A 25,049-nucleotide genomic window follows, 5' to 3' on the forward strand; every position below is an offset into this window, starting at 1 on the left:
TCCAATGCTTAAGACAGTAATGAAACTTAATAAGTATCTTCAGTTCAGTTCAGTTCAGTCGCTCAGTTGTGTCCGACTCTTTGCGACCCCATGAATCGCAGCACGCCAGGCCTCCCTGTCCATCACCAACTCCCGGAGTTCACTCAAACTCATGTCCGTTTAGTCGGTAAATGCCATCCAGCCATCTCATCCTCTGTCTTCCCCTTCTCCTCTTGCCCCCAATCCCTCCCAGCATCAGAGTCTTTTCCAATGAGTCAACTCTTTGCATGAGGTTGGCCAAAGTATTGGAGTTTCAGCTTTAGCATCAGTCCTTCCAATGAACACCCAGGACTGATCTTCAGAATGGACTGGTTGGATCTCCTTGCAGTCCAAGGGACTCTTAAGAGTCTTCTCCAACACCACACTTCAAAAGCATCAATTCTTCGGTGCTCAGCTTTCTTCACAGTCCAACTCTCACATCCATACATGACCACTGGAAAAACCATAGCCTTGACTAGATGGACCTTTGTTGGCAAAGTAATGTCTCTGCTTTTGAATATGCTATCTAGGTTGGTCATAACTTTCCTTCCAAGGAGCAAGTGTCTTTTAATTTCATGGCTGCAATCACCATCTGCAGTGATTTTGGAGCTCCCCAAATAAAGTCTGACCCTGTTTCCACTGTTTCCCCACCTATTTGAGCTGAAGTGATGGGACCAGATGCCATTTTTCTGAATGTTGAGCTTTAAGTCAATCTTTTCACTCTCCTCTTTCACTTTCATCAAGAGGCTTTTGAGTTCTTCTTCATTTTCTGCCATAAGGGTGGTGTCATCTGCATATCTGAGGTTATTGATATTTCTCCCGGCAATCTCCATTCCAGCTTGTGCTTCTTCCAGCCCAGCGTTTCTCGTGATGTACTCTGCATATAAGTTAAATAAGCAGGGTGACAATATACAGCCTTGATGTACTCCTTTCCCTATTTGGCACCAGTCTATTGTTCCATGTCCAGTTCTAACTATTGCTTCCTGACCTGCATATAGGTTTCTCAAGAGGCAGGTCAGGTGGTCTGGTATTCCCATCTCTTTCTGAAATTTTCCACAGTTTATTGTGAGCCACACAGTCAAAGGCTTTGGCATAGTCAATAAAGCAGAACTAGATGTTTTTCTGGAACTCTCTTGCTTTTTCCATGGTCCAGCGGATATTGGTAATTTGATCTCTGGTTCCTCTGCCTTTTCTAAATCCAGCTTGAACATCTGGAAGTTCACAGTTCATGTATTGCTGAAGCCTGGCTTGGAGAATTTTGAGCATTACTTTACTAGCGTGTGAGATGAGTGCAATTGTGAGGTAGTTTGAGCATGCTTTGGCATTGCCTTTCTCTGGGATTGGAATGAAAACTGACCTTTTCCAGTCCTGTGGCCACTGCTGAGTTTTCCAAATTTGCTGGCATTATTGAGTGCAGCACTTTCACAGCATCATCTTTCAGGATTTGAAATAGCTCAACTGGAATTCCATCACCTCCACTAGCTTTGTTCATAGTGATGCTTTCTAAGGCCCACTTGACTTCACATTCCAGGATGTCTGGCTCTAGGTGAGTGATCACACCATCATGATTATCTGGGTCGTGAAGATCTTTTTTGTACAGTTCTTCTGTGTATTCTTGCCGCCTTTTCTTAATATCTTCTGCTTCTGTTAGGTTCATACCATTTCTGTCCTTTATTGAGCCCATCTTTGCATGAAATGTTCCCTTGGTATCTCTAATTTTCTTGAGATCTCTAGTCTTTTCTATTCTGTGGTTTTCCTCTATTTCTTTGCATTGATCGCTGAAGAAGGCTTTCTTATTTCTCCTTGCTATTCTCTGGAACTCTGCATTCAGATGCTTATATCTTTCCTTTTCTCCTTTGCTTTTCACTTCTTTTCTTTTTGCAGTTATTTGTAAGGCCTCCCCAGATAAGTATCTTAAAAATCTGTAATACCCCAGTTTCTAAGACTAGCAGCCCTGCCTTGGTTTTGCCAACCTGTCTCATACATAGAGACAAAGTGCCTTGGCAATAGCACCAGTAAAAATTTAATACCACCGCTAAATTTAAAGGAAATCACATATAATTGGGTCAGCAAAAGCTAAAAGATTTTCTTCAAATAGTAATATAGGCCCTGACCCAAAGGACTAACATGGACAGCTGTAGGAGAGGAATAGCATGGCACACCCAGAGGAGGACTGGGGTGCCTAAAGAGAAGCCTGACCAGAGCAGAACAGATTATGCCTTTAGCCACATTCACTGAGGGTTTGCAACTGTCCCCAGTGGAAATTATGATGAGGATCCCACTGTATATCCTTGGAGCTCCTTGCATACCAGCTTCTTACATACAAGCATCAGAAAACACACAACTCTTGCTATACTGAGGGCTTTGATTGCTCTTTTGTTGGCTTCATAAAATCCCTAATTAAAAATCTCTCCAGCTAACTGATACAGGTAAAATTCAAAGTGGACAAAAGTAAGAACTTTCAGAAAGACTATTCCATCCAGATGTTTGACTCATTACACTTCTCTAGAAAAAAAGGCTCGTGGCTGTGTGGTAGAATTATGATGCTTTAAGAACAACCACCTGGCTATTAAATTTGCTCTTCTACCTCTATGGGGTTATGACCTCAGATATAAAGCAGCCAGTCATCTCCTTCCTGCCTTCTTTCCTTCTTTGCTTTCCTTTCTGCTTTGTTTTACTTCTTTCTCTTTTTGTTAATAGTTTAACAAACATTTATAGAGGGCTTAGAGTGTGCCACTTGCTGTGCTGAGGATATTAAACTAAATAGACCTTTGCCCTTTTCTTTAAGAAACTCACAAGGTTATATAGGATGCAGACAAATAAGTTTAATATAGTAGGATAACAATATCAACATTTCTAAAGTTAGAGAGACAAAGCATAAAGAAGAGAGTAATGAGCTTTGTGGGGGTGGGGGAGTTAGGAAGATTTTGTCAGTTTGAGCTGAGTTTAAATTTATTAAAAGTGCAGCTTTGGAGAAACCCCATGTTTATTTCCTGGAGATTAGCTTTAGTAGTTATTTCAGAAAGCCTGCAGAATAAATTGTATGCCAAAAAGAGGTTCAACTTTTAATGATTGGCTAATGCTCTCAGAATCAAGGCCTGACCTCAACTGAACTGTGAACCAGAAATTAGGACAACAAGCAAGATTTGCTCAATCTCAACCATAACCAATATGTTAAAAAAAAAAAAAAAAGGGGAAAACAACGTTAAAGAATGTCAGAACTGCAAGAGATCTTAGAGCTCATCAAGTCCATGTTTTTCATTATGTAGATGGAACAAAAGTGAGGCTCAGAATGATTAAAGACATGTAAAGTCATGAGAAACCACTAACTGGAAGAGTGTCAGATAAAACAAGAGTATCCATGTTTCAAATTTATTGTTCTTTCAACTTCTCTAAGATAATCTGATAGTGTACCAGAAAGAAAGATTTGATTTTTCTTTTATTCCCAAATAAATGCCTACTTGATAATATCCTGAAATAAATAGGAACAAAATTAGAGCATCAAAAGATTCTGTGAATAGAAGCTTTACTTATATATTTCCTTTCATGAAAGGAAGTATATATATTTATGGCTTACCTGGTAGCTCAGGCTTCCCTTGTGGCTCAGCTGGTAAAGAAACTGCCTGCAATGCGGGAGACCTGGGTTTGATCCCCTGGGAAGATCCCCTGGAGAAGGGAACAGCTACCCACTCCAATATTCTGGCCTGGAGAACTCCATGGACTGTATAGTTCATGGGGTCGAAGAGATGGACACGACTGAGCGACTTTCACTTTCACTTTCCCCTGGTGGCTCAGATGGTAAAGAATCTGCCTGCAGTGTGGAAGACTCAGGTTTGATCCCTGGGTTGGGAAGTTTCCCTGGAGAAGGAAATGGCTACCCACTCCAGTACTCTTGCCTGGAGAATCCCATGGACAGAGGAGCCTGGCAAGCTACAGTCCATGGGGTCTCAAAGAGTCGGACACGACTGAGGGACTCTAACACTTTCTTTATCTTATATATATATATATATATATATATATATATATATATATACAGAGAGAGAGAGAGACTTTAAAAACAGAATCTCAACCTTGTTGAGTGCATGCTTATGGTTTGAAGCATGTGGATTCTTCTTTAATCAGCAACGTCTACTGTTTGCATTCCAGGCTCTCACTCTCTCTTAAATTGATTGCCATCCTGCACCCATCAAAAGTGCTAAGGAAGGGATCATCATTAAGAGCACTTATGAGGATATCTACTTATCCCTACAGATATGGAAGTTCTAAGCTTGTACCAAGTAACATCACCAGAGAGCTAAGAAGTGGGGTGTCAATTGCTTGGCTCTCTCTTTGATGACATGTGTTCTAGTGTTACCCCCATTGGCATTGATCAAAGGTGACTGCAAGAAAGTCACATGAAGATTGTTTCTGTATTTTCTTTACAAAGGGGAGGTTATTAAGGACACATTCATCTGTTATTCTATACTCTCTGGAATGGAATAAACATATTTAAGAACTGGTACCAAAAAATGTGCTTTCATTCAAAGAATTGGTATGTGTACTTTAAAAATCAAATGGTAATCATACCACCCAGTTTCCTTTTTTTCTTGACTGCCACAAAGCCCCAAAATAAATGTAAAATAAGGCTCAATATTAGTACACAGGCTTAAACTGGGGGCATATTTGGTTTTTTCATTAATTTTTTTCTAAATCTAACAAAGATGTTTTCTACAAACCTTCTACTGTAAGTGATATGAGATCCTCTTTTGAAAGTTTTAGGGGGATAAATAATGAATAAGTATGTAAAATATTTCCTTTGTTTTGAGTACTTGAGAGTTATGCTTGTTATTAGTAAGCATCAAGTTCTTGCTATGGACAACCATGCTCCAGAGTGCTATGGAAACTAAGAGGTGCATGAAATGACTGGGAAACCTGAAGGGTCTTGAATCTAGTTGTGGTGGTCAAGTATTGTAGAGATAAGGTCAGGTAGAATATTCTAAAGTGATTTCAGACTCTATCCTAAGACTCTATATGTCTATTAAATGAGTAATATGAACATTTGGTCAAAGCATATTCTCTTTTGAGTTGGCTTAAATATTGATATTTTGAGTAACATTTTTCTGAAGGTGGTCAAGTTTTTGGATAGCTGTTTCTGAGTAAGTTTTCATAAAAGCAGTTTGTGTTCATGGTGGAAATTTGAAAAATTGGAAAAGTATAAAGGAACTAATTAAAATCACCCACAATCATGCCTTGGGTTCATGTTGTATAATGTAACACAATATATATAATTTAGAGACCTGCTTTTTTCACTTAACATTATATAGTAATAATTCCTAGATACTAGCTGTTCAATAATGAGATTTCTATTGTGAAACATTCCATTGAATAATTTACTCTATCAGCAGCGCTATTGTTGCTTTATATGTTTCCAACCTACTCTTCTCTGTTTAATATTAGTACTGTGACCTATTGTACATTTGTAGTAATAGTGATCATAGCATTTAGGAAGCAAATTGATAACATTTGTTATAACATGTCAAGCACTGTGTTGCACTTCACATGAATGGTCTTATTTAGTCTCTAATAACACTGTGAAGTAGGAACTATAGTAAGATGATATAAGGCTTCCTTGATGGCTCAGAATCCATCTCAGGAGATGCTGTTTGATCCCTAGGTTGAGAAGATCCCCTGGAGGAGGAAATGGTAACCTATTCAGTATTCTTGCCAGGACAATCCCATGGACAGAGAAGCCTGGCAGGCTATAGTCACGCCTGAAGCAACTGAGCACACAGACATGCAAAATGATATAAACGAGACTCTGATGCTGGGAGGGATTGGGGGCAGGAGGAGAAGGGGACGACAGAGGATGAGATGGCTGGACAGCATCACCGACTCAAGGGACATGAGTTTGAGTGAACTCCGGGAGTTGGTGATGGACAGGGAGGCCTGGCGTGCTGTGATTCATGGGGTCGCAAAGAGTCGGACCTGAGCGACTGAACTGAACTGAACTGAGAGGTTAATTAAAGTGTAACAGCAAGGAGGAGGATTTAACCCTTAGTCTGACCTAAGCAAATGTCACAACTTGGTTTTTATTAATAAGTAAATCAGACTGTTCAAAGATTCCAATTACCTATAAAAATGTGCATTAAGTTAAGAAATCTGTAAGATTCTTCTTCATTGCCTTCCTCATTCTTTACATTTTTTAAAGAAAAAAGTCAGTAATGAATATTTATTTTTTGTACTTTAGCAATTGTTATTGCACTATAAAATGTGTGTTCTTTATATTTTCTTTTTTCTTTTTGTTGACATATAATTAAAATAATACATTATGTACAACATAGTGATTCAATATTTGTATATAATGTGAAATAATCACCACAATCAGTCTAATTAATATCTATCACCAGACATAGTTACAAGTTTTTCTTGTGGTGAGAACTTTTATAGATCTTATTTTGTGGTCTACAGAAGATAGTAAGAACACAGACTCCAGAATGAGCCTTTCATTTTTATCAGAGGACAGTAAAACCACTAATTAAGAGGAAAAAAGCGGAGTGGGGGCAAAAATTCTTAAGTTTACCGTCAGTGGACATGTTCAATGTTCATAATTCTTAAATACCTGAAAAAAAAAAGAAGAAACTGAATTAAACTAGCTAACCGACTAGCTAGCTGACGTCCTGCTTCCACCTGCTCTTTTTAAAAAACGATAGATTAGGATGATTTGCAATCTGCACATCATTTGACGACATTGAAAATAAGGGTACTAAAGTGCTTAATGATGGTTGCAATGGTTTCATTTCTTAAGTAGGCCAAACTACCACTGTGGCTTAATACACCTTTTGAAATAGTGCCAAACCGGCTCTAAACTTGCACAAAGTCTCAATTAGAGAATTCATAATTAAACAACTTAAGAGTGCTGAATGATTCTAAAAACAGACCAAATCTTATTTAAACCTGATTGACTAATTTGTGAACATCCTGGAGCTAAAATCTATTTAGCTGGGCACCCACCAAATCCTAGATGTTACAAACGAAGAAATAAAGTCTTGAGAAGTGAAAGAATATAGGAAGGAGCCAAACAACTGCTTTCTTCACCGCCTAACCAAAAAACGTCTAGAAAGAAAGAACCTTTGCTTTCCTAGACAAGAGGCCTCCTACTGCCCAGCATCGCCACACTGCGGGCGCCTCTCTCTCCATCAGGGTAGGGCGGCTGCCATCTGAAGTCTTAGCGTCTTCCAGCCGCCGGTCCAACCCAGAGTCTCACAGACTTTGGGGGCTCTCGCTTTCGGCCACCAGCAGCACCAGTAGCAGCAGCATGAGGCTGAGCATCACTAGCATGAGAAAGAGCGGCATGGCGCGTCCTGGCGGTGCCCCGGACCCGCGGGCGAGTTGGGGTGGGGGGCAGCAGGGATGAGGGGCGGCGGGGCTGCAGGCGGGTAGTGTGCTCGGCTGGGGCTGGGCGGCGGCGCAGGCGTTGCCTGGAAACGGGCCGCGCGCGTCCCCAGCTGCCGCGCGCTCACGTCAAGGTTTGTTTAATAATCGCCGGGGTATTTATTGTCCTGGCTCCCGGCGGCCGCGCGGGAGCCGGGAGACCGCGCGCGGGGCAGCGAATGAGGCGCGGCGGCTGTGGCCCAGGGCACCTCCCCCCGGCTTCTCGAACCCTGCCCCGTCCGACCCGAGGGGGGAGGATGGAAACACCAGCCGCGCTCTGAGCTCCTCAGGAAGAGAACACCTTTCCCGCCGCACCACCCCTCGGTCCACGAGTCCATCTCCCAGAGCGGGCCGAGCGGAAGAGCGAGCGATGGCAGATAACCTGAGGAGACTGGTCTCCAACGAAGCTTTACGATCGTTGCAGGACCAGCTAGAGTCCTGGCTGAGGGAGTACAACGTGAGTCAGAGGGGAAGACCCCCGGGGTTCGCCCTCTCTCTAGTTCCTTGTACAACCCTCAGCGGGAGGTTCTTAGGACTGGCCTCCGGGTGACTGCTTTGCCAAGTCCCGCAGTTTTGATTCCTCACTGAGACCCGCACCGAGGGAAGCAGGGAAATGCGATTCCTTTTTCTTCTTCTGGCGCGAGGTGGCGCGGTCCGCGAAGCGCTGGACTGGTCGTAGCAGAGGAGAGCTGCTAGTTTAGCGAGCGGTAGCTAAGGACGCTGGCGGTCCTAGCAACGGGAAGCCCTGCGAGCAACGCAAGTCCGGTCTAGCTTGTCACTCTTCCTCCAGTTCCCTCTGCCTGCAGCCCACCGCCACACTCCAGCTCGAATTATTATTATTTATTACATCCCACCTCCTGCCTTTCCGCAAGTCTCCCACTCTGGGGTAAGATTTTTATAGAAATATACCCAGGAGTTAGTACCCAGAAGTCAATGAAACGAACACTAGTCAACCTTGCGAGTTTCACTTGTGTGCTGATGAGCATGGCAAGTAAGGTAGTTTCAACACTAGGGCAGATTTCAGAAAGCCTGTTGTCAAGGCATTTGTAAGCCAATATTCTGTCATCAAACCCAGTTCAGTTCAATTCAGTTCAGTCTCAGTCGTGTCCGACTCTTTGCGAACCCATGAATCGCAGCACGCCAGGCCTCCCTGTCCATCACCAACTCCCAGAGTTCACTCAGACTCACGTCCATCGAGTCAGTGATGCCATCCAGCCATCTCATCCTCGGTTGTCCCCTTCTCCTCCTGCCCCCAATCCCTCCCAGCATCACAGTCTTTTCCAATGAGTCACCTCTTCGCATGAGGTGGCCAAAGTACTGGACTTTCAGTTTTAGCATCATTCCTTCCAAAGAAATCCCAGGACTGATCTCCTTCAGAATGGACTGGTTGGATCTCCTTGCAGTCCAAGGGACCCTCAAGAGTCTTCTCCAACACCACAGTTCAAAAGCATCAATTCTTCGGCGCTCAGCCTTCTTCACAGTCCAACTCTCACATCCATGCATGACCACAGGAAAAACCATAGCCTTGATTATCTAGGTTGGTCATAACTTTTCTTTCAAGGAGTAAGCGTCTTTTAATTTCATGGCTGCAATCACCATCTGCAGTCAAACCGGAGTCTCTTGCATTGCAGATGGATTTTTTTTTTTACCAGCTGAGCTACAGTATAGAACTCTCCTTTTTCAGATGAATGGGAGCTGGAGTGGGGTGTGGGGGGGGTGGGGGCCACTGCCCTCCCTACCCCACTCCAGCTCCCATTCATCTCTTCATCCAGATAGTAGAACTCCAATGCAGAATTTGCTTCGGTTGGTCTGTCTTAAAAAGGGGAGTTCTATACTGTAGCTCAGCTGGTAAAAAAAATCCATCTGCAATGCAAGAGACTCCGGTTTGATTCCTGGATCAGGAAGATCCCCTGGAGAAGGGCATGGCAACCCACTCTAGTATTCTTGCCTGGAGAATCCCCATGGACAGAGGAGCCTGGCGGGCTACGCTCAGTCAGACAAAGAGTCAGACATGACTTAGTGACTGAACAATAACAACAAAAAAAGGAGAGTCCTATTCTCACGCAGCCAGTAGAACAATGCAGGAAAAAGAGCTGGGGACCCAGAATCAGCTCCACCCCGCCAGCTTTTAGGTCTGACTTTGCAGAGAACTGGCTGGCTGAATCATTGGGGCTTCCCTGGTGGCTCAGTGGTAAAGAATCCACCTGCCAGTGTAGGAGATGCTGGTTCATTCCCTGGGTCTGCAAGATCCCCTGGAAAAGGAAATGGCAACCCACACCAGTATTCTTTCTTGCCCGGAAAATCCCATGGACAGAGAAGCCTGGTGGCTTAGTGACTAAACAACAACAAGCAACAAAAACAAAAGCTGAATAATTTGGGGCAAATTATTTAACCTCTGGGTCTCAGTACCTCCTCAGCTAACTGGGAGACTGGAATTGATGATGGATGAAGTTCCTTTTTGGATCTCAATTTTTTAAATCTAAATTAGCTTGTGTCTGAAATCCTACCAGGAAAATGCAACTGCCTGCCATCATGAGTCCCTGGGCTTTCCTATCTACCTTGTAACCAGGCTCCTGGGAAGAGGGGAGCTCAAAGCACTATGGCTTTCTCCTTAGCCTGCTTTTCTAGTGTTTACCCCATTTGCCCACATTAAAAGTACCAATATTGATTATTCCTTCTCCATCAGAATTGCAGGAAAATTGAAATTCACCATTAGCACAAAGCCTTGGGTTCCCCCCACCACCTACCTTTAAAAGTGGCTACTTGTTACCTAATCTCAGAAGGATGAGAATAACAAATCTTAATACATGTATTTTCTCTTCTTAAAACTACTACTTATAAAATTTTTTTTTCTTGCCCTGTGGCCTAAATTAACTTGAACCATTAAAAAGTGTATTCAGTTTGTCACTAGACAATGTTGAACACAAATGACACTGATAGTGGCTGGACCAAATTAAATGATTGTTTTAGAAACGACCTGTAAGTTCTGAGAAAGGCCAAAGTTTATTGTACTTTCTCTTCTCACTAACAGTGGTGCACTCCATTCTTCTGTTCTCACTGAAACCATTTCTACTTAGATTCCTCACTTGTGGCCCTCCCCATCTCCAGTACACACATGTAATTAGTAGAGACTGCACTCTTAGAGATCAGTGCCTTCCTAAATATTGTGGCCATTCCTTGGGGGCATCATCATTTCTCTTCAACGTTCTGGCATCTCTATTGAATTTGACTGTCGACACTCTATTTGTCTCCTTGTCCTACCCATACTCCTCTCATAGTTGTTCTTCAAGGGCAGACTTTAGAAACCTTCTCTTCCACTTCCATTCCTATTTCATCTCTTACCCCTATGCTGATGAATATCATATCTAAACTCAGGTCCTTTTCTCATCTGAGCTCTCACTTCTCCAAATGTCCATTGGACATTTTCAGTTGTGCTATTGTCATTGCAAAGTCAAATCAATGTATGATGGACCATAGCTTCTCCCATGCCACAAACACTGACTTCTTTCCTTTAGTTACAGACTTTATCATGACATACTCCACTACTTTCTCACCAGCAGAATCTGTTGGTACTAGCTTCTGAGCTTGTGCAGAACCTGAGCATGTTCCACGCCATCCCTGCCTCCACTGCCACACTTGTACACCTTTGGTCATCTTTTATTTGTGTTACTTAAAAAAAAAAATAACCCAAAGTAATCCTTCTAAATACCAAGTCAGATCAAGTTACTCCTATGGCAAAACTCTCCAAACTTCATATCTCAGAAAAAAATTTTCTGCAATGGCCATCAAGCTCCTGTACAGCTGTGCTCCTTTAAACTCTGTGATGTTATCTCTTACCCTCTCCCTTGCTCAACCACTCCAGCAATACTAGACTCCTTGCTCTTGGTAGAGCAGAACTGTCCGACAGAACTTTCCATGATGATGGACACATTTTATATATATCTTTATATCAGCACTGTCCAACATGGTGGCCAATAAACATTTGAAATTCAATGAGTGCAAACTGAGGAAGTGAAGTTTTAACTTCATTGAAGTCTAGTTTGAATTCCACTAGTCACATATGACCAGTGGCAACTGTATTGGACTGAGCAGCCACCCTCACCCCTGGAACAACTGTGCCCCTTCTCTGCTTTATTTCTTCCATAATATCCTTCTCCATCCATAATATCTACCCCTTCTAATTTTTACTGATTTACTCTTTTATTTTGTTGATTAGTTTTCCTCCCCTCCCCCAACGCACCCTAAAAGGTAAGCTCCAGATAGCAGAAATTTCTGTTTCATTCCACTTTTGGCCCCTAGTGGTTGCTCAATAAATCATGACTGGCTGAATGCTACCACCTTTCTCCCAGACACCCAGTTCCTTGGATTTATTTCTGATGAACCTCATATTCAGAGTAAAATTAGAAATGATCCCTGTGAGTGCCTTGTGTGTTCAGTCGCTTCAGTCGTGCTCAACTCTTTGTGACCCTATGGACCATAGCCCGCTAGGCTCCTCTGTCCATGGGGTTCTCCAGGCAAGAATATTGAAGTGGGTTGCCATGCCCTCCTCCAGAGGATCTTCCTGATGCAGGGATCAAACTGGAGTCTCCTGCATCTCCTGCATTGCTGGCAGATTCTTTACCCCTGAGCCAGCAGGGAAGCCCAGAAATGATCCCCAAATATCTTTAATTCAACTTTTCTTAAAATTGAAACCAGAAGCCAGGATTAACGATCAGGAGCACAAGTGAAAGGGTGCAAGCATTCTGAACAGTGTGTGTGGGTGTGTGTGTGGCGGGTGGCGGGGGCCTGGCGCTAAAGAAAGACAATGAGAAAATCTCTTTACAGCACCTACTAACATTTAGGTTACATTGAGACTTATTCAACATCTTGTCATCTACAGTTTGAGTTTCAGTAAATTGCTAAGAGTTTTCCTGTAATACTGCAATGTTATTTTATTAGTTCCAAAGACTTTGGCCTTGAATCCTTAAGATGAAGAGTATTCATTGTAGCAAATTATATTTATTAAAATATTGGTTGTAGAGAACTATGTTTTTTCCTTAAAAGCTTCAAATTATGTTTGCCATGGAAGGTTGGTTTTTCTGACTGTGACCACATTAATTGAGTTCTGATAAACTCAAGCAAAAGAAAAGACCGTATATATTCCTCTAGAATTAGGAACATAGTTAAAGTTATTCCTTTGGGAAAAGTTATTTTCAAGTGAAATAGATAAATAACTTGAACAGATTAATTCTAAAACACAATACAGAATTTTGATTGTTCCAAACCAGCCATCATTTAGATTAACAATTAGATCCTATTTAGTTTTTCTTCTTAATTTCTCTAATATAATTTCCTTCTTTATCCATTCCTATCCCCTCTGCCTTTATCTGACCATCACCACCATCTCATACACAGCCTGTTTCCTTGATTTCTACGTTGCCAGAAACAGTAAGTTCTTTTAAAATATAATTTTCTGCCCTGAAGCCTTTGTTTTTTATCTTTTGGCTTGTTTTTAATCTTACAACATCTACCAATCTTCTGGGCCTTTGGCAAAACTGCTTCTTGCTTGATTTTATTTTTTTAAGTTACATTTATCTTATCTTCAGGAAAAAATATTTTCCAACCGACTCCCCTCCCAGAGAAGCAAGTCCTAAAAACAACACCAAAGAGCACCACCTCATTTTCTTTTAGTTATTAAAGAGATGCTGAATTATTGCATTACTTGGTCTTTAAAACTTGGACTCCATTGGAGACTCAGGGATGGGCTGTGGTAAACACATGAATTGCAGAGTTAGTTTTCCTCCTTTGTGGTTATTGAGAATGTTAGTGGAGCAGCCAAAGAGAATTCCTTCTTATTCAACCAATAACTGAGCCAAGTATTAAGAGTTTAAGAATTAATTGAACAAATGGTTACTTAGCTCCTGGTGTGTATAAAGGTTTGGGTGAGATACTCTATATTCACACTTTTTCTGCAGTGTACACTTATTCCTCAGACAAATTTTTTTTACACTATGTCTGTCTATGCTAGGTGCTGGGAATAAAAATGTCAGCTGAATTTTACTGATGAAATTCTAGCTGGAGAAGAGGACAAGGGAGAGAGGAAAGGATGTGGGCAAGAAGCTGGGAAGCATGAAAAAGCTAGCATGTCTCGGGGGACTGGGAATAATTCCAGGCAGGGAGTGGGCATGAGATAAGGCCAAGGAGATGGGGTGGTGGGGGCCAGGGGACGGGTGCCTTGGGTGGTGTGTTATGGAGTTTGGACTTTATCCTGAGGGCAATGGGGAGAAACAAAGTATTATATAGGGAGGTAATGCTTCTCTTGCATTACTCTCCCCTTGTGCTATAGAATTCTATACTAACAAGTGTAAACAACATATTAAATATCAGCACATAAAAACCAGCTCTTAAAGAGGTGTCCTCTGTTTGTTTTAGAATAATCTCTGTGATTGAAATAGAACCTGCTTTTAGGCCAAAACATGCAGGATTCTAAGTACAAAAGTGAAAGGTTGCTGCTGCAAGCTGTGTGTTACACCAGGATTCGTGACCTCTGGAAGAAAGGATTTTGATCCAGGGTCAGAAATGATACTTGATTACTTGGAGCCTTTTGTGTAGCAAAGGTTTAATAAAGTATAGCAGATATAGGGAAAGCTTCTAACATAGACATCAGAAGGGAACATAAAGAGGGCCAAGGCATTTTATGTCTGTTAGCTAGCTTCTAATCAGATAAAGAAACACCTCAAGGCTGAGGGAGTTTCACCAGGCCCCTTTCCCACAATATGCATTTTTGAGAGGATGGCCAAGGTGTGTCATCCCCAGCCATAAAACAATTAATATGAGTACTGGTTTGCTGAGCCATTATCAGCCCAAGGTTTGAGAAAAGAAAAAAGAGGTTGGTCTTAGGCAGAACTGGTTTCCTCAACACAGAAGGAAAAAAAAAAGGCCTGCTTCTTGCAGTTTATTTCCTCCTGCCGCCTGGGGCCCTCTACCCTCCCTACCTGTTACCCTCTCAAAAGGTTGTTGTCATTGCTATGGTGTCTTCAGACAGATTCCCTGACCCCCCTGCACTCCTCCCCTTCTACATTCTTGAAGGTTCAGCTAGTTATTAAATTTACAGAGAACGCTTTTCTTCCCTTCAGGACCTTTATCTCCTTCAGTTCAGTTCAGTCGCTCAGTTGTGTCCGACTCTTTGTGACCCCATGGACTGCAGCACGTCAGGCTTCCCTGTCCATCAACAACTCCCAGAGCTTGCTCAAACTCATGTCTGTCGAGTCAGTGATGCCATCCAACCATCTCATCCTCTATCGTCCCCTTCTCCTCCTGCCTTCAGTCTTTCTCAGCATCAGGGTCTTTTCAAATGAGTCAGATCTTCGCATCAGGTGGCCAAAGTATTGGAGTTTCAGCTTCAGCATCAGTCCTTTCAATGAATATTCAGGACTGATTTCCTTTAGAATGGACAGGTTGGATCTCCTTGCAGGCCAAGGGACTCTCAAGAGTTTTTTTCAACACCACAGTTCAAAAGCATTAATTCTTTGGCGCTGAGCTTTATAGTCCAACTCTCACATCCATGCATGACTACTGGAAAAACCATAGCCCTGACTAGACAGACCTTTGTTGGCAAAGTAATGTCTCTGCTTTTTAGTATGCTGTCTAGGTTGGTCATAGCTTTTCTTCCAAGGAGCAAGTGTCTTTTAATTTCATGGCTGCAGCCACCATCTGCAGTGATTTACTGGCTAGTAATGAATAAATGCCAAACCTTAGTGTCTTGACAGAACAGAGATTTCTTTCCCATTCATGCAAAGTCTGATGGTAGCTCTTGTCTGTCACTGGCTCAGTTTCAGGTGCCCTCCATCAAATGGAGCAGCCATCTCATTACTGGACCTTGAAGGTTCTGCAAGGGGAATAGAGAGAGTGAAGAACTTGCCCTGCTCCTACATCATACACAGCCCTTGCACTCATTGTCCCTCGGGCGGGCTTAGTTGTTGGCTGCTGTCTAACTGTAAGGGAGCCCGAGAAATGTGGAAAAGCAAGCAGAATATTTAATGGGTACCACCCCTTCTGCCACAGTTACGAATGATAAATTCATGGCTACAAAATAATTGACAAATAGTTAAGGAAGACTATTTTCTTTTTAACAGAGTCTACCAACTTTTAAATTTGATTCTCTGTATTTTCATCTTGGACAAACTGGTTAATGTAAACATCACCATTGTTTAATGTTAAAGGAGAAGAAGTAACAAAATAAGTCCAGTAGGAATATTAATTATGGATCAAGACACTAAAATCCAGTGTGTGTATGCTCAGTTGCTTCAGTCATGTCTGACTCTTTGCGACCCCATGGACTGTCCATGGTATTCTCCTGGCAAGAATACTGGAATGGGTTGCCATGCCTGGCTCCAAAATCCAGTGGGAAAGCCTAAATAGAAGCTCTTCCTAAATTGTTGAGGTATAATCCTCCTCTTTCTTATATCTAAAATTCAGAAAAAAATAGGTATGCAACAAGCAACAGAGGTTAACTGTATAGCACCGGAAACTATAGTCAATATTTTGTAATAACCTATAATGGAAAATAATCTGAAAAATAATATAAACAACGTATATGTATAACTGAATTACCTTGCTGTGCACCTGAAACACTGTAAGCTGACTATACTTCAATAAAATATATATATTAAGAAAAAATAAAATAAAATTTAGGATTTCAGTTTAAAAACTTTGTTGTGGAGGCAGTGAGTGTGTGGCAGGGTCAGCCTCAATGATGTAGAACAGAGGGTTGATTTTGAAACAGAGCTGCTTGAAAGGCTACCCACAGATGGGCACCTTTCTAGAAGCAATTATAGCCTGTTATAACCCGCATTTTTACTTTTACTTTGCAGAGGACTTCATTTAAAAGAATTTTTTAAGGTATAGTTGATGTATAGTGTTATATAAGTTTCAGGTGTACAACATAGTGATTCCCAATTTTTGAAGGCTATTCTCTATTTATAATTATTGAATATTGGCTATATTCCCCATGCTGTACATAATATCCTTGTAGCTTATTTATTTTTGATTTTTTTAATTGAAGGATAATTGCTTTACAATATTGTGTTGGTTTCTGCCATACATCAACATGAGTCAGTCACAGGTATACATATGTCCCCTCTCCCATCTCTGTCCCCATCTGGCACTGTTGGTGGGAATGTAAACTGATACAGCCACCATGGAGAACAATTATGGAAATTCCTTAAAAAATTAGGAATAGAACTGCCATATGACCCATTAATCCCACTACTGGGCATATACCCTGAGAAAACCATAATTGAAACAGATGCATGTACCCCAATGTTTGTTCCAGTACAATGTGTATTTTATTAGTAGTTTATTCATAGTAAAGTAAAATAGTAAAGTAAATTTCGCTCAGTCGTGTCCAACTCTTTGCGACCCCATGGACTGTAGCCTACCAGGTTCCTCTGTCCATGGGATTTTCCAGGCAAGAATACTGGAGTGGGTTGCCATTTCCTTCTCCAGGAGATCTTCCCAACCCAGGGATCGAACCCAGGTCTCCCGTGTTGTAGGCAGACACTTTACCATCTGAGCCACCAGGGAACTCTTAATCCCTTAAAACGAGTGTTTAAAGAGTTCTTGAAAGCTCTTAAAGCACTCTTCATGTGTTATTGCCTTTAAGCTTTAGAAGAACCTATGAAACAGCAGGCTTTATTTTCTGTATTTTACACATGAGAAAACCAAATCCCAGGAAGGCAGCTTGCTTGCCCAAGGCCACTCCACTTTATAACTTGGTTTTGAACCTAGCTCTTTTGCTTGTCAAGTCCATTCTGTTATCTCCTACAGAGGAGGGAAGGACATTCCACTGACTTGCAGTGTCTGTTTCCTGCCAGCCTTCCCCCATCCACCCTCTAAAAATACACACCCCGCTCAGCGGTGGCAGTGGGGAGATTGGAACGGGGAAGGAAGATAGAAATTAGGGCTTTGCTTTTTATATGTGAATTTCCAGGGTCAGCTGCAAAGACCTGAGAAATGCCACCCCTCAGACTAGACTCCACATCCTTCCTACTGATCATCTCTTTTCCTTGCTCCTGTACATATTTGCTAATTGGCGTGTTTGGAAATGGCATTCTTGTTCTATGTAAAATGACTTTTTTTAAAAGAAGAGTATTAAAAAATAAAAATATCAGGCAAATCATTATTAAATGATTGTAACTTTCATATTTTAAACGATACTGTGATAAATCCTTTTGCACAGTTTCTTATCTAATATAGATGAAGCATATTTTCTGTATATGAAAGTATATTTTGTACTAAAATTGATAGATTTGAATAGCTTTTCAAATTGAAATTTGCAAAGCTTTTCAAATTGAAATTTTCAAGTTGATTAAAAATATTAATGTATTAATGTATTAGTGATACATTTTATTGTTAATATTTGCAGACAATGAGATGGTTGGATGGCATCGCCGATTCAATGGACATGGGTTTGGGTGGACTCTGGGAGTGGGTGATGGACAGGGAGGCCTGGCGTGCTGTGGTTTATGGGGTCGCAAAGAGTTGGACACGACTGAGCGAGTGAACTGAACTGAACTAGGGTGAAAATTTTCTCTCTTTCTAATATTGTGCAGGTGATTCAAGTTTAGAATAGTATGATGAGAGAGCCATTTCAACACAGGCTGTGATGATTGGGGTCTCATGAGGAGAAATGTTAATAAGGTCAAGGCTGCTCAGAAGTATAGGAATTGAAAGGGATCAAAGGATTGTTGATCTGGTCCCCAAGGCACACGCACACTAGCGAAACAGGCTTGCGTGGGAGTGGAGAGAGCTGCCGGAGGAAGTGAGGCAACAGAAGTCATGGAGAGGCACGTTGTGAAAAACCTTGGAAATAAGGCAACATTTAAGCTCAGTTGGTCAGGAGGTTTGGTCTGGGCTAGAGAGTGATAACACTAAAGGGGTGGGAACAAAGCCTCTGTTCTGTTGCTCTCCTTCCCCACACTGCAAAACTTCTTGAAAGACTAATCTGTCTTCACTGTCTTTGCTTCTTTAGCTCCCATTTGTTCCTCAACCTGGAATGATCTGGAACAACATCAAGTATCCTTTCCCCAAAACATTCTGCTGTAACTGCTCCACTTGATGGTCAGGTCAAGTCTAATCTCTTTTTTTTTTTTCCATAGTCTTTATCTCCTTAATTTCTCTGCAGCAATTGACACATCTTATCCAATTTTATTGGACTTCTCCTGTGGATCAGATAGTAAAGAATCTACCTGCAATGCTGGAGACCTGGATTTGATCCCTGAGTCAGGAAGATTCCCTGGAGAAGGGAATGGCAACCCACTCCAGCAGTATTTTTGCCTGGAGTATTTCATAGACGAGGAGACTGGTGTGTTATAGTCCATGGGGTTGCAAAGAGTCGGACATGACGGACACTTTCATTCAATTTTATGGCGTTAGCTACTTCCCAGATGTTGGTGACTCCAAGATTTATCTCCAGCCTGGGCCTTTCTCCAGAGCTCCCGACCTGAATGGCTGGCCACCTGCCTTCCAGACAGCTCCATGTGGATGGCCAGATCCTCTGAGTCAACATGAACCAAACAGGATGAGTTGCCCTCCCTCCTGTCTTGTTGCCTCTCTACTTGTGGCCTCTGGTTAGGCAACAGCATCACAATCTCCCCTGCGGCCCAAGTCAGAAACCCGGTCTCCTCTCTCTCCATCACACCTTGTAAATGGGTTCATCAAGCCCTCAGGAGTCTACCTTTAAAAGGTCTCAAATATCTCCCACCTTTCCCCTTTAGCTGCAGTTGCTCAGGCTGCCATCTATGAGGTCGCACAGAGTCGGACATGACTGAAGCGACTTAGCAGCAACAGCAGCAGCTCTTGTTCAGACTCCAATCATTTCTTACATATGTGGGGAAACCACCTTCTGGTCTATGGCTAAGGCAGACCTCACATGAACTTTGTAGCAATAATGCCTATAGCTGCAGGAGAGTAAGGGAGGAGACACACTGACAAAGCAGCTGCTTGCTGTGCAGAGAATTCTTTCCCTCACAACTCACAGTATTTTTGCAGCCATCGTGCTTACAAAAGGAGGCTAGTAGCCCATCTCCATCACAAAGGGTGTTTTTTTTCCTTCAAAAGAACATTTTTCCAAAAAAAAAGTTAATAATGCTGGTGGTTATATTCTGGAATATGACACTCCTTTCTGTTACTTCTGGCTTTCCTAGCTTCATGAAGCCACTAGAATAAATTTGAAGTTTCCTTGTTTAAGTTCCACACTAGCAACATGGCATATTCCTATTGATTTCCTACCTTTCTCTATGCCTCCCTGCAATCCAATTTTTATACAACTCTTCATGGGATTGTTTGGGGGCTCCTCATTGCCCAAATCAGTGATTTTCAACACAGCCAAAACCCTATTCCCTGGGATAGTATTGTTAAAACTTACCCACAAAGTTAACGCATTTTACTTCACAACGCAGCACGCATACCCCCTTTGTTGCTGTTGTTCAGTCGCTCAGTCATGTCTGTCTCTTTGCATCCCCATGGGCTGCAGCACGCCAGGCTTCCCTGTCCTTCACCATCTTCCAAACTTGCTTAAACTCTCACCCATTAAGTCAGTGATGCCACCCAACCATCTCATTCTCTGTTGTCCCCTTCTCCTCCTGCCTTCAGTCTTTCCAAGCATCAGCGTCTTTTCTAATGAGTTGGCTCTTCGAGTCACGTGGCTAAAGTACTGGAGCTTCAGCTTCAGCATCAGTCCTTCCAATGAATATTCAGGGTTGATTTCCCTTAGGATGGACTGGTTTGATGTCCTTGCAGTCCAAGGGCTCTCAAGTCTTCTCCAACACCATACCCCCAATACCATATACCCCCTAATATAAATGAAGTAAAGGTTTCATAAATAATTCTTATTAGTAATTGTGATGTAACTGTTTTCTCTTTCATTAAATTTTTTTAGAAGGAGCTATTTTTGTTGTTGATCAGTCACTAAGTCATGTCCAACTCTTTGCATGGACTGCAGCACGCCAGACTCCTCGGTCCATGGAATTCTCCAGGCAAGAATACTGGAGTGGGTGGCCATTCCCTTCCCCAGTAGATCTTCCTGACCCAGGGTTTGAACCTGGGTTTCCTGCATTGCAGGCAGTTCCTTGACCATCTGAGCCACCAGGAAAGCCCAGACTCCTTAAAACCGTCTGTAAAGAGCATTCTCCCTCACATACCTCTTACTTCTTCCCAAGCCACCTGACTTCCTCCTCAGGTAATGCTAGGATCAGTGAGACCTTGGCCAACACAGATGTGATTCCAGAGCTGGGAAGGAGTTTTGTTTTCCTTCCACAGCTCTCAGAATCTCTCAGCTAGATGGTTACAACTGCCTACCTCCTTCCCAGATGCACTCTCTAATCCAATTATCTGGTCTGCTCCTGCCAGAGTCATTTTTGTGAAATCAAAGCAAACCCTCCACTTGCCCCATTAAACTTTTCAGTGATTGAATAGAGCCCAGAGCTCTTCATGTGACAAATAAAGTCCTTATTACTTAGTCTCTGGACCCTGTGTTCTCCTCTCCTGTACAATAGGCCTTGCCGCTTCTTGCCTTGATAATAATACTTGCTCTTCCTCTGCTCAAAGTGTCTTAACCTCCCACCCATCGCCCTGTACCAGAGTATATTTTACTTTTACAGCTCACTATCTTCTTAGAGCACTTAGTAAACTCTAAGGGAATTATTTATCCCCTGTGTGTTTCCTACTCTCTATCCTGCTTCCCCAGCTGGTGAGCTCGTTGACAGCAGGCAACTTTTTATTTTTTAATGTAGTTTTGTTCCCTGAGCTGGCCAGCCCAAGGCTTAGGAAGTAAAGGAATTCAAGGATTTATGAGTGAATGAGATTTGGAATTAGGAGACAGTACATTTAGTTCATGGACTTCTCAGATGGCACTAGTGGTAAAGAATCTACCTGCTAATGCAGGGGATGAAAGAGACTAGAGTTTGATCCCTGGGTTGGGAAGATCCCCTGGAGGAGGGCTTGGCAACCCACTCCAGTGTTCTTGCCTTAAGAATCCCATGGACAGAGGAACCTGGTGGGCTATAGTCCATAGGGTTGCAAAGAGTCAGACACAACTGCAGTGAATGAGCACGCACACAAGCACATAGTTAGTTCATATCTTCGCTCTGTTTATCTTGTGGGGCGTAATTGTTCGGTAGAGTACTGTGACAATGGCAAGTTGAGTGTCTTGTGCAATGCTTTGTGTTAGAAACGGGCAACGTGTTGTGACACGTCTTGGGATCAGAAACAGTCTGACATGGTATATTCTCTTATGTTAGTGGTGTGTGCAAACTCATTTGATAAACATTGGACCCCTACTTTGTGCCAGGCACTGGTCAAGGCACAGAAACCTATAGTAATAATACTACAATAATCCTAATTATTATATACCTTCTCTACTCAGCACCTATGCTAGCTGGTGAGATCGTCCACCTTCTAAATTCCAATGAATGGAAGAGCATTTTTAAAATGTCTTCTCTAAGGAAATAAGCTAGTAAGCGGAGAACCAGATCTGAACTAGGGTCTGCCCTATGACTCGGTCCATTGCTCCCTTCAGTTCTGTGCAGCATCTTACAGGTGCTATATCTTTTGTCTTGAAGGTGCAGAATGTGCATTATTTTGATTTAATGCTCTTAACACTCTGCAAGCCATAATCTTCATTTTCCTGGTTGGGAAATGGGCTCATAGAGGCTAAGCAACCTGTGCAGAATTACACACAAGAGTGGCAGGTAGCAGAGCTGAGATACTCAGGTCTGCTTGACTCCCAAGCCTATTCTCTGCCCACTTAGCACGTGGTGCGATCCAGCCAGAGGGCAAAAGGCTGTAGCTGGGGAATTGAAGTTCACTGTGGTAAGTGCAGGAATGAAATAGCAAGGGCAAGGAGTTGCTGGTTCAACAAGGAAGGAATGGAGAGAGCTGATCAGGCTGTGGGTCCCGTATGTCCTGATCATTCCTGTATTATGATAGTCACTCACTCACTCATTCATCAAATCTTTGGGGTCTTTGATTTGCCATGGATACTAGCAGTGACTGATGAGAAAGACAAAGTCTTTCAAAAAGAAAACTCATAGTCAGCTCATAGACGTTTTAGGAGAAGGGGATAGAAGAATGAGATATTTCGATTGTGTCCATTTCTTCTTATAAGTGTTACAATAGAGCTAATCCCAGGTACCATTAACCAGGCATGAAAAGTAAAGCAGCATCTCCCTCTCAGTTACGAGTCCCTTCCATCCTGACTGCTTTTACCTGGCCTGCAGGGCACCTACAGAATCTGTCCTGCCAACCTCTCTGACCACCTATCCTCTGTTACATGCACCTACTTCTGGTTCAAGGTTGCCAGATTCCTTCTTGCCATTGGGCCTTTGGCCTTGGTGTTCTCACAGCCTGGCCTGCTCTTTCTCTGGTGCTCTGAATCCGAGACTTAGCTCCGGTGACTCCTCCTCAGAGAGGCTTCCCTGACTGCCCTCCTAACTCACTTTTTGTCACATAATCCAATCCTCCCCTTCCTCCTCCTGGCACTAATCATGATCCAAAAGTCAGTATAGTTTAGTAGTCAAGAGCATGGACTCTGGAAGCAGGTCTCAGTTCTGACATCATACTAGCTAAGTACCCTTGGGCATATTACTTAACCTCTCTGGGTCTCAATTTTCTCATCTCAATATGGCAATGATGACAACAGTCCTCCTAATCTCCTACAGTACCTATGGTGTGGATTTTCTGAGTTTACCTACATAAAGCATGGACAGTGCCTGGCACTTAGCAGGTATGTAATAAAGCCAAAGTGAGTGAATCGTCTCATTTTCATTCATCCACAGAATACATGTTGAGTTCGAATACATAGAGACAGTAGGATGAAGGGCTGGAAATGCCACAGTGACCCGGCCAGGCACAGCCTCTGTCCTCAGGAGCTTACTGCCTGTCTGAACCATTTCCCTGTTGACACAGGTCTGCATTTCACACGTAAACTTTTGCCTGGAGGTCATCTAAACCTTTCCTCTTCATCCTAGTTTCTATCTCCCACTTCCTATCTTGGGATTCGTCGTACCCAGAAGGCACCCCTGCCTTATGATGGCTTAAGGTGACACGTAGGTCTATGCATTTTTACACCCACATGGTTTGTTCCTTGCAATTGCATTCTTTCCTTCTGGAGTCAGAATCAATTAGCGGTTTGGCTAGCGAGGCTTTGGTGAAAGCTCACCAAGGAGACAACAAAAGCAGCAGAAGAGTTGGAAGTTCTACCTCCTAGCTTCTGTTCTGGGGGCAGACTTTCCCCAAGTCCAACTTCTTCACCCCTAGAATTTGCTTGTTGGAAGCCTTCCTTGACTTTCTCAGACAATGGCTCTTAGATAGACCTTGTGCTCATCCCTAGAGTAAGACTTTGTTCCAGTGCAGGGTAGTTGTCTACTCTCCCATCTCCCCAGCTAGTCTGCATCACCATGAAGCCTAGGCCATCTTTTTGGTCTTCTTCCCCATTGTATCCTTCACCCAGCAATACCTTCTTATTGTTGAGAAATAGTGCCCTTTATGCACATGTTGAACTTAGGTAGAGGATAAGAACCAATAATGTGGGTAAATTAGGAGGCAATGATTTATCTTTTGTTACAAAACGTCTATTTATGAAAGAAGTGTTTGTAGGGTTCCATTGAGTAGGACTTCCCAGGTGTTGCTAGTAGTAAAGAATCTGCAATGAAAGAGTCTTGATTTGATGCCTGGGTCTGGAAGATCCCCTGAAGGAAGAAGTGGCAACCCATTCCAGTATTCTTGCTGAGAGGATCCCATGGACAGAGGACTGGTGGGCCACAGTCCAGGGAGTTGCAAACAGTTGGACACAGCTGAGTGTCTGGGCACAGCACACTGAGTAGGGAGTCGGGGTTATTGCTATAGAAAACAGCTCCCACATTTCAGCAGCTTAATGCCCACAGACACACAACTTTCTCAATGATGTAACAGGTCAAGTGTTCAGTTAACAGCCTTCTAAATCTGTGGCTTCACACTATCCCTTATGCTTCTGGGGTCCTCTGTTAGGTCTTCTGCATTTGGTTGGTAGATGGAGAGAGAGAGAGAGAGAGAGAGAGAGAGAGAGAGAGAGAAAGAAAGAAGACAATCATTCAGGACAGTCATTCATCACTTCCCATCCCAGACCAGAACTGGGTTGCATGGCCACATCAGTTGCTAGGGAGACTGGGGAAGGCTGTCTAGCTGGGTGTCCAGGAGGAGAGGCAAGTGTGTTTTGTGAGCACACAGCAGTCTCTGCCCTGGGAGCATACCAGTGTCAGCTGGCCCTTGTGTAAAGTGATACGTGTGTCCATAAAGTGACACGTGTGTCCACTGTGCAGTGGGTCCCAGAAGGATGAAATTGCACTGATGTCTGCCATTCTGGATTTGCAGGCCAACTCATGTGATCAAAATCTAAATCACTGCCTCGAACTCATTGAACAAGTTGCCAAAGTGCAGGGACAACTCTTTGGGATCCTCACTGTAGCAGCCCAAGAAGGTGAGAACGGCCCGTGCGTCTCCCTCCAGTTCTCCCCTCTTTGCCTTCTTTTCTTTTTCCCTTCCCTTTGCTCCCTGCCTGGGTGGATGTGTTTGGCTTTCTCTCGCTCACCTGGTCTGTGGATTCT

General features: G+C 42.8%; 1 protein-coding gene across 1 annotated transcript in view; it reads left to right on the forward strand.

Moving 5' to 3' along the window:
• Nucleotides 1-7,798: 7,798 nt before the first annotated feature.
• The window catches only part of SPATA18 (spermatogenesis associated 18), a 58,666-nt gene continuing 41,415 nt past the window's right edge, over nt 7,799-25,049 (forward strand). The window contains exons 1-2 of the mRNA XM_068974948.1: nt 7,799-7,885; nt 24,817-24,922. Coding sequence (XP_068831049.1) covers nt 7,799-7,885; nt 24,817-24,922 — 193 coding nt within the window. The remainder of the gene's footprint in view (nt 7,886-24,816; nt 24,923-25,049) is intronic.

The sequence above is a fragment of the Capricornis sumatraensis genome, chromosome 7 (genome assembly GCF_032405125.1).
Source record: "Capricornis sumatraensis isolate serow.1 chromosome 7, serow.2, whole genome shotgun sequence".
Taxonomy (NCBI): domain Eukaryota; kingdom Metazoa; phylum Chordata; class Mammalia; order Artiodactyla; family Bovidae; genus Capricornis; species Capricornis sumatraensis.